General features: G+C 37.9%; 1 protein-coding gene across 1 annotated transcript; it reads left to right on the top strand.

Moving 5' to 3' along the window:
- Positions 1-1,833: 1,833 nt before the first annotated feature.
- LOC140159409 (uncharacterized) lies at positions 1,834-9,873 on the top strand. Its single transcript, XM_072182872.1, is given in 7 exon segments — positions 1,834-2,861; positions 4,606-4,735; positions 4,955-5,024; positions 5,026-5,120; positions 7,383-7,531; positions 7,929-8,038; positions 9,190-9,873. Coding segments are annotated over 7 exon segments (1,701 nt in total). The 5' UTR covers positions 1,834-1,936; the 3' UTR covers positions 9,412-9,873.
- The last annotated feature ends 1,298 nt before the right edge of the window (positions 9,874-11,171 follow it).

Consider the following 11,171-nt stretch of genomic DNA (forward strand, 5'->3'; position numbering starts at 1 on the left):
ACGAACAGATGATAATTGCATTTTGAGAACAGGGTATGAGTTTTTGTACCCATTATTGTCGAAGGTTATTCAATGAATATACAAATATATTGGGGTTCAAGAACTGTGCCCTGATAGATGAGCAAAAGAACATGTGCAATTTCACTTTGTTGTAGTTCGCAACACAAACTTAAAATAACAGGCAAAACAGACACATCATTTATCGGTATGACATTTTCGTATTGGTGCTGCCCTATCTATCTACCTATTGTACAGCGCTACTACGGTATGGGTTCCTCGTACTAACTAACGGGCAAAACAGACACATCATTTATCGGTATGACATTTTCGTATTGGTGCTGCCCTATCTATCTACCTATTGTGCAGAGCTACTACGGTATGGGTTCCTCGTACTAACTTTGTTGCCAGCGGAAGAAAACGGGAAGATTACAGTGGTTTGTTGCCAGCGGAAGAACCCGACCGATTACAATACCTAGCTGGGGGGTGTAAACCCCCCAGCTAGGTAAATATTAAATATTGGTACTGCGGCAGAGCAAGCCTTCCGAATACGAATATAATTATGATGGGTTTGTGATGCATACATATACTTCAGGGCGCATTACACCAAATCAATGCGCGAAAGGTGCAATGGTATACTGCAGGTGAAGTACATGCAGTAGGCTATATTTAACAGCCCTCGAAGTAAACTTTATTAATCTAATGATATATAATTGTAGCTGGGATAAAAAGCCATCAATTGAAAATTTTGACCTTTCATGTTGAACATACGCATTTTGAAGCCTGATATGCAATTTCTCCGTAAATTGTTTAAAAAATCTATATCTTCAATACGAGAGGTCAACATGTTCATATGATGGACGGCTTTTCATCCCAGCTACATACACCTTAAAGTACATATCATTAGATTTATAGAATTTACTTAAAATTTCAAAAATATATATTTTTAATCATTTGCCATAAAATATATAATATATTGCGAATTCCAAAAGATCAAAAATATTTGATATCAGAAGGACATTTTTCATTTTCAAAATGCAATTCGATATGTCTGATATGCTCGCAGGTCTCACAAAAATACGTAAAAATAATGTTCGAATCAAAAATAGATCTGGTATCGGAATCCTGAGACTTTTGATCCATAATTCGTACTATTATTAAATAGTCTCCGATGATAGGTTCATCAACAATTTCAGCTCGAAGTTGTCCTCCACTATTAACTGTTCACAATATTTGCTCTTACCAAAGTATTGGCTAGAATACTTCGCTCATACCAGCCCATTTTTCAGATCTAGATTGTATTAAAGTAACAGCTTATATGCATACGGTAGACCTATTTTTAGAAGAGAGTGGGTTATGTATATTATAGGGGCAAGGAATCCAGTTACTACACGGGAATTTCAGTGACTCAAGACAAGAGGTACGTTATTTATGATTAGAAAAGAGGTACCGCTAGAATGTACCTCATTTCGTAACATATATGTAATGACCCACTTGTCTTGAATCACTGAGATTTCAGTGACTTAATTGGATTCCTTACCCCTATAATATACATAACTTTTTTTTTACTAGTGTGTAGTTATTTTGTGAACAAAATTAGTCACAAAATTGATCAGGGGGTGTAGTACCATATTAATCATAGAAAATCAAGCAAAAATATACATGACGTCTTCACCAACATTCTTTAGAGAACAAAAATGAGCACCTTTCTGTTTGTAGTAATTTTAAGGATAATTGTTTGTCATAAAGTCTCGCGTCGTATCGGTAGGGTTATACTATACAGTATTATGACCATGTTTCCTTTTCTTTTTGTCTTTATTTCTTCATTTCAGTCACATCTTTGATAACAACGTTATTCTTAGCTGCGGTATGTTTCCACATTTCTTCCGTACGAGCCAGCAAATATCATACGTTGCCCAGTATCTTGCTGTTTTATATCATGAACCAAATGGTACGGTTCTTTAGTGGAGCTGTGTTCCGTAAATTCGATGCACGTGCTAAAGATCCTAGACGAGCCCAACAAGAATTTTTGAGAAGCAGAATGAAGAGAGATGCCAACACCGTGTACGGAAAACGTTATAAGTTCAGCAACATTAAATCCCTTGAGGATTTACAAAATAATCATCCGCTCACGTCATACAATCATTATGAGGAATATATACACCGAATGGCCGATGGTGAGAAGAACGTGTTGATCTGCGAAGACCTGGTGCGATTTGGAATCACTTCTGGAACAACTGGTAAAGGAAAACTCATACCAATGCCTAAGTCTCGGTATTATAGTCAAGCCACCTCAGTTCAAGTTTATTGGCAGACTGCAAGTGGAAGAAAATACGGTTTTCCTAGTCCGTTACAAAAAGATATTATGTTGTACGTGAATCCCAGACCCACTAAAACTCCTGGCGGTGATGTTGTCGGCCCAATGCATCTGTTCACAGACGATATGAAATTTATTATAACGCAGGTTTTAAGTGTTCCATGGGAAGCAACGAGTATCAGCACAGAACACGAAGCCCATTACCTCACTCTGCTGTTTGGTCTTCGTGATGCCGACATTGGAAGATGGATGGGCCCATTTTGTTCTCAAATTCACAAAGCCATGTCAAAGGTCGAAAATCACTGGGAACAATTTGTTCATGATATTAAGACTGGAACCGTTGACAAAGATTTGAAGATATCTACAGAAGTCAGAGAAGCTTGTGAAAAGGCGCTATTACCAGAACCAGAAAGGGCTGAGGAACTGAGAAGGGAATTTGAGGAAGGATTTAACGGCATCATGGGGCGAGTATGGCCTCATCTGAAGTATATCTTTGGAATCAATACGGCTGACTTTACTCAAAAACTGGAAGAGAAATACGCAAAAGGTAAGAAAATATTCAAGAATAATACTCAAAAAATTGAAATACCAAACCAATACAAAAGTCATAAGAATGACATTTTCATAGTCACTTGAGATTCGCGGATAATCAATTAAAACATTTAAATACTGTACGTGACGTAATAATTGGATTAACTACCATAGCAATAGATGAATACAATTTTTGAATAGATCGCCCTGCACTTCAACGTTCCTATGCATTGAACCATAGATGTGACCCGGCAGCACAAACGAGCCGTAAATTCCCTAAATTGTATTCTGAGTTATGGTGTAAAATGTGTACGAAGGTCGTATTCATCGGTCACTTAAGCTGGCGCGACATCTGTCTTATTTGGATAGTCACAACACCAATCAATAATCCTATTATTGAAGTGGATAATAAGCTTCTACCTTAGATGGCTATAGAACTTTTAATAGCTCTGATCTTTGTTTGCTTTTGCTAAATCCTTTTCAAGTGGTGGGTTATTTGTATCTAGGTATGCATAACCAACAATTAACAATGAGAGAAATTCTTAAACCTCGTTGACTTGGGGATGATTTGAAATGACCGCCAATTATGACTGTTTGATATTTATTGCCAGCAATATGGAAAAAGAGACACACATAGAAACGAAAAAAGCTATGATTTTGTTGAAGGAGCAAAGTTTAACTAACCATAACTCCGCTTCTGGATATCGTTTGAAGTCAAATGATATACCATTTTTAAGTTTATGATGTTTATTTTTTAAACACGAAATAAAACAAAATTGACCGGGGAGGAATTTACGGCTCATTCGCCGTGGACGGTCACAGATGTCAAAAAAATGCTGATCACACGTACCTGGAAAGAGCAGGTGATGAGTGCAATTTGCATTGTAGTGCAGAGCGATCTATTCAAAAATCGTATTCAGCTATTGCTTTCAACAACAACAACAACAACAAGCAGCTTTTATATAGCGCCGTACCATGAGTAAACACGACCTCGGCGCTTTACAAACAATATCTTATACTACACATCTTACATTACTAATTAACAAAATAAACCAAAGCAGCATGAAACATGGTGGAAGAATTAGTCCGGGAATAAATGAGTTTTTGTTTGGCTCTTGAAAGAAGCAACTGTGATAGAGTTTCTGATGATATTTGATAAAGTGTTCCATAACATTGGGGCAGCATTTGTGAAAGCGCGATCCCCTTGAGCTGTGATTGTGAAAGTTCTGTTGACAACAAGGCAAGGTTGGTCGTGTCCGGAACGCAGGTTGACAGACGGAATGTAGATGTGAAGGAGTTCAGTGAGGTAAATGGGGGCTTGATTGTGCAGGCACTTGTAAACAAGCAGAAGGGTCTTAAAGATGATTCGCTGTTTGACTGGCAACCAGTGCAACTCTTGAATCAGAGGAGAAGTGTTCTCACGTCTGCTTGCCCGGAAAATGAGACGTGCAGAGCGGTTCTGGATCTTTTTAAGCTTTTGTATGTCTATATTTGGCTATTGCTGAAGTCACCCACCTTTGCACATATCAGACGCACTAAATTACATTCTGATATCAAATAATTTGGATATAATACACCCAAAAAAAATCCTAAAATTTTCTTGGTGTGTCTGATGTGTTCTCAAAAATACTATGCAAACGTCTCTATCCGAGCCCTTAAAACATCTCCCAGAAAAAATACGTACCACAACCGTTATATATTACTGTAAATTGATATTATATTATAATATGAAAAAGAGATTTTTTATTTTTTAAATCAAGGTGTACCAATCATCTCGCCTATGTATGGTAGTACTGAAGGAGACTACGGTATTAATATATGGTGTGATGAAGACAAATATGCATTGATACCCAATCTGTGTATTTATGAGTTCATACCAGAAGAAAACATGTAAGTATAAAATAAATAGAAAAAGCATGACCCATATATCGGTAGCCTTTTTAATGTGCTAATCTAGCTGTACGTCTATTCTTTCGTTTTCTGTTGAAATTTTAGCAGCTACAATTTTTTTGCCATGTTTGTTAACTTATGTACCGTATTATGTTTGAATATACTAAGATTGTTTGATCAACTTTCTTCACTTTCTCTTTAATCACTCAACACTTTCAGCAATGAAGCTGACCCAAAGACATTGCTTCTTGACGAGGTAAAGAAAGGCGAGACCTATGAGATGTTCGTTTAGTCCATTGTGTGGATTTTATAGGTATCGGTTTGGTGACGTCATCAAAGTTGTGGATTTTTACTACAAACTGCCTGTCATCAAGTTCATGTATAGGTAAGTCCTTTTTGGCTATGTGCGTTTGATTAGACACTTGTTCCGGTCCGAAACATGCACAGCATCCCTTCACACCATGATTATGCTTTACATCATTTATTGTTCCAATTATTGAGGATAATAGAATAAAGAGCTGGGGCATAGCCCCCCCCCCCAAAAAAAAAATGTGTCAAAGTTTCCAGCTTCACTTAATTCGTTTGCATTTAGAGCTGATTATTCATAATGTAAAGTCAATGACGCATGGTAGATTCAGTCTTCGAATTGTTTTTTTTTACCTTGGGCTGCACTTTGGCACCCCATTTTTGAAAGTTGTATGCATGGCGCAATTTCATCTGACGCAGAGCAATTTTTAAGTGCAGTTTCAGACAATCAACACATAAAATCAGTTCAATGTGGTATCGCTATTTTGACCACACTTTTAAGGGAGGTGTAATGAGCGTGAACCTGGTTTGGATGCAGAGGGAGTGTGCCTGTAACAGACACAGCCACCAGAAAAGGACCAGCTCAGATCGCGCGCCAAATAAGTTTGCAGTCCAGAAATTTCATTTTTTCTCAGCCTTGCAAAAAATAGGCAGAGGTGGGAATCGAACCCGGGACCTCGGTGTTGTAAAACCTACTGCGTTACCACTGAGCCAACTGACAATCAGCTATGAGAAGTTTGATAGTAATCCTTGATATTGCTGAATAGAATAAATCAATACTGATAGGTCTATTTATCTAATGTACGATGCTATTCAAATTGGCCTATAAACTAGGAATATAATGTGAAATGACTATCAATCGATCAATCAATCAAGTTGTCAAGTCATCAACAATCAATAATAAACCGACGTAGGCCTATCATGGAATATTACTAACTAGGCCTACTAACTAATATACCAAATAAATAAAATAAATAAATAAGTCAGTAAATAAATAAATAGGCATAGGCCTAAATAAATAAATAAATACATAATGCAGAATGCAGTTAGTATTTTAGTTGCAAAATTCCAAACATTCTATTCACACATTCTATTATAATTTTCTGCTATACACGCAAAGGACCTGTGCCTTTAATATGTCCGCACCTAATCAATAATGAGTCTTTAACCATGCTCACACACCATGTTAAACTATTGTTTCCCTGCAAGTAGTATCTACTGACCAATTCCTAACGCCTCAATGAAATGGATGCTATAACGTACCCAATCAAGCGAACATATCAAGGTCATATCAGGGCGTTATACAAAGAATGGTCAAAGGTCAACGTTTCCAAAGAAGTATAGTAATAGATGTAGACACAAGCTTTCGTGCGGGAAACATAAACACATAGTCGTCAGTCGTGTGGTTTTTATGAGATTTGATACGGCGCTGAAGTCTATTGGCTGTCCCAAAATCAGTACCAGACCCGGTTTCCAGACGGCAATGTGTGTGTTGTTACAAGGAATGCAAACTCATTTTATCAATGAGTGAACCACATAGAGGAATACGACATCTATCGTGAGCCAGTCTGCATTCTGTTGCCTGCAAAAGCCGACGATCAGGTAAAAATTCTAAAAGCAGCGTGAATAGATATTTGCGTTAATTTCATGATACGTGTAAAACGCATTGAAAACGCCAAATTGCAGTCATAAAATATATAATATTAGTAAATCACCCAATCGAATGTTAACGTAGGTATGTGGAAAAGAACTGCAATAACAATAACAAACTATGTGCCCAAAGAGTTGTCTTTGGCATGTCGCTTTTTGAAATATCACCAAAAATATCAAATTTTGGAAAAACGCCCCAAAATTTAAAACAAACACGAACCTTCCAAAATAAATATATATTAGCACTCGGCGGCCCAGTCACTACCTGCCGCTGTGATTTGGGGTAACTCATTGCTTCCCCTCTCCAGATACCGGTACTTCAAGGTCGCTCATACCCCAGCCCTTAAAGTTGTATCGCAAGAGGTGAATTTCGGGATGCGAATTGCACTGCGATAGGGCTTATTTTGAATGCTGGATATGGCTTTCGTTAGCATACAAAGAAGAAGAAATATTAGAGAGGAAACAGATAGAAGAAGAAATAGCCTACCTGAAAAGCGAACTCCAGCGAGAATATGATCCCATCCGCGTCCAGGGAATTACGTATCCTCAGTGTCTGTGTTGGACGTATTTTTTACCAAGGATGTGAGCTGATTTGTGGCCCAATTCAACTGTTTTTTAAACAGAAATACTCATAATACAATATATAGTATACATTTTATAAAGACCGATCTTTGTTTCTTTAATAAAATAGATCGGGACAGCTACTGAACTTACGAGCAGAGAAGGTGACGGAGTTATCAGTTGATGAAGCTGTTCAGCACATGGTGAACAGTATGAAAGAAGCAAAGACTGCGAACTGGACATCTGCTGAAAACACACTTCTTTCTGGAATGAGTGAAGGTTGAGTATATTATTATTATTGATATTTGGTAAACTTGTAATATAATAGTCAATTGGCATATAATTTCCTATCCCTGATTTTATGCCATCTGTCCATTTGAACGCTCTTCTCGGGGTAGATCTACATGCACAACCTAATTCAACCCTTAAATAAATTTGACCGACCAACATCGTCGAACGCTTTGGAGTAGTCGATGAAACGAAGAGGGAGCTTTGTTTCTTTCTCCCTTTGAAGTGCATGCTTCATGTAAACGAAGATAACTCGCACTACTCGCACTACGACTAGCGTTCCTTGCATTTTAAATGAAGTTTGGTATCGAAAACCAGCTTACCGTGTATATGATCTGATGTGAGATCTGAAGTTGATTTTGTTATTTATTGATTGCTTTTTATTCAGCCATAGGCCTAGTTGAATACGAAGAGGGGTCTCAATTTTACCTCATTTTTGTGGAATTGGAGGGTGAAGGAAATGACAACATCAAATTGGATGAAAAACACCAACAACAGGTAGGTGGTGGTAGTGGTAGTGGTTCGGTGATGATGATGTTGTTGTTGTTGTTGTTGATGATGATGACGATGATGATGACGATGATGAGATGATGATGACGACGACGACAACAACAATGACGACGACGACGACGATGATGACGACGACGACGACGACGACGACGACGACGACGACGACGACGACGACGACGACGACGACGACGACGACGATGATGATGATGATGATGACGATGATGATGATGATGACGATGATGATGATGATGATGATGATGATGATGATGATGATGATGATGATGATGACGATCGTGAGAATGTTGATGTGTTCTTTTAGTAGTAGCAGGGACTTGATGGAAAGCCAGTAAACATGATAAAGAATCAAAAAGTATTGTTTACTCCTCAAATATTTTGATAGATAAGATTGCTTGGTTGATTTTTATTAATCAGGGTATGGAAATAAATAAATACATGAATCCAAAACCCACCCAAGTCCATGGGAAGTGATTTTGAGAAAAAAACCTGTGTATCATTTTAATTCCTTCAGTTAGATTTACCTGGTCAATATGGTAAGTTGTACGTGCAAATGGGTGGGATAAACTGTATTAGGTATGACGATTAGCATTTCAGGAACTTCGTGGGGTTCATTTTAAATTCTGGACTTGGGTGGTTTTTTGAATCATATACAAAGACAATATCCCGAGGCACATGATGCATATCTGTCATGGAAGTGCCCCCCCGGAGTTGTTCTCAAACATATGACAGGCCTATGTATAGCAACACTTTCCCATGCTTAACTCAATTTGGCCAACGTATGGACTTGGGTGGCTTTTGTATTCATATATTCAATTGTATGTTGACACCGTCATCGTCAATGTACAATGACACACCGTCTGGGTCAGATTAGCTCAATGACAGCGCTCCTACGTGTCAGATATTGGGGCTGACGATGTCCAAGAGTAAACTGGATGAAAGCTTCCCCTCTTGAAAAGCAATCAAATGGCAGTGACAGATAAGCAAGGTGGGACGAACGATAACCATGATTGCGACTGTCATAAAAAAACATGTGAGAGAATGAATATGCACATAATTGTTGAAATATTAACTTCAACTTAGTTAATGACTTATTAATGAAAAGAAAACTTTTTTCATTGCAGTTTGACGAGGCTCTACAGGATCGCAACAACTACTACAGAGGCTATCGAAATGCTGGGACAATTTTACCACCTCGTGTTTACCTCGTCAAACCAGGCACATTCAAGGCGCTACAAGATTACATCATCGCTAATTCAACGGCATCTTATAATCAGTTCAAAATGCCACGAAAGCTGAAAACTGCTGGTACACTCAAGTTGATGTTGGACAGCAGAGTAGTTTAAAGAGTAGACTCACTAAAGTGAGCGAGAGTCTGCGAGACGGACACGTATATGTCTCAAAAATATTGACGCGATTAGTATTAAAGTGAAGTTATAAAGGTCAGGAGAACAAGACCAGTTAAAAAGTTGAAGCGCAGATGTGTATAGATTGAAACAAAGTTATTCGCGGCGCTGTTAAATATTTTTTTAAATTCATGAGTAATAAAACTATGAAACAATAAAGTTTACAAGCAGGTTCTTGCTTTATTACGTATTCATATAGGTATAGTGATAATGAAAAACGAAAGTTATTGGTAATAGTTTTTTGGATCAATTTTGAAGGATTACATAATGTATTATTGAGAATACAAGGGTGGAAAAACCACGAAAACATACTTGTAATTGTGACTGAAATATTGGAAGTTATTCAATGTAAGGAATATGGAACATGAGTAGATTGAAAACAGGGCTTATTTTGCTATCGAACTTTACCTACTTCTGTGCCTACATTTGTTGTTTGTTGTCCACCCTCTGCATACCCTTGTGAGTTGTATTTGTTTCTAAACATCAAGTTCTTGTATCTTGCTCTCTTTGTTTTTCAACTGTAATGTTCAGTCCCTAAGCAAAACTTTTAAATATTATATGTCCAACCCTTCAGTGAAATCGACTTTATTATTAGATACCTTCGACCATATTTATGAATACGTAAATATGGTCGAAAGAGACCTTTGAAAGAGACCTTCAAAGAAGAGCAGAACAGCGAACCGACAACCGCCTCATCCTTCACGGGGTAGGAGTTCACACCGTCAACCCCAGCCTGCTAGGGGTTATGGGAACCAGTACCCGGCTTATCATGGTGAAGGCTGGAATGCTAGGCGAGGTCGCGGCAGAGGTCGCGGCTGGAGTTATTAACTCCACTGAAAACCAAACGGCTCTTTTCACAGCCACCATTTGTTTTAAAAAGAGTATTGAGTTTGTGTCAATAAAATGCCCCTTTTAGTGTTTTGCTTTCATAAATAAAAAATATATAAATGAAATGTTTTACTTTATAAGCTCTAGAGGCATGAGAATGCATTAGGGCTTTATTACAAATGAAATTAAAAACCTTGTGGTTTACTGAAGCTCTAGAGGCATGAGAATGCATTAGGGCTTTAGCGTTCTACCGATCTTTCTAGCCCTGCGGGGCCTATATAAAATTAACTCACTTGGAGTGTTTAGTCGTCGTATGGGAGTCGCCGGCCTCGGGCCTTCGCCCCTGCGGCCTTGCTGTTTTTCAAAATGAGACAGCTTTTGGATATGTTCTTGTAATATTTACCCTTTGATTTTGGACTGGAGGTAGGTTTCTTCCAGGGCCCGTAATTCTTTTTATTTTTTTCAAGATCTCCGAAATTTATATTTTGGCATTCTGCGTTCAAAATCTTTCAAAGTTTGTCAATGATGTGAGGTGCGTGTTTAGTGTTTGTTTATGTGTGTGATGAGTATAGAAAAAGAGGGATCAGCTTAGTGGGTAAATATAGGCCCTGTAGTTGATATGGTGAGGCGTTTATGATGCCATTTATATGGGAAGCTCAAAAGGCATTTTTTCGCATTTTGCGCTCAACATCTATCATGGTCCATAAAATGTATCAAGGTGGGTTGTATTAGTCCGCTTTTACTCTTTTTTGTCTTCCTTGGTGGTTACTTATTTTTTTTTTTTTTTTCATAAGAAAACACATCATGACAGGGACAGCAAAGGTAGGGCCTATTCTTAATTGCGCCAATTCACCAATTCAAACAACATATAT

Source organism: Amphiura filiformis, chromosome 8, assembly GCF_039555335.1.
Source record: "Amphiura filiformis chromosome 8, Afil_fr2py, whole genome shotgun sequence".
In the NCBI taxonomy this organism is placed as follows: domain Eukaryota; kingdom Metazoa; phylum Echinodermata; class Ophiuroidea; order Amphilepidida; family Amphiuridae; genus Amphiura; species Amphiura filiformis.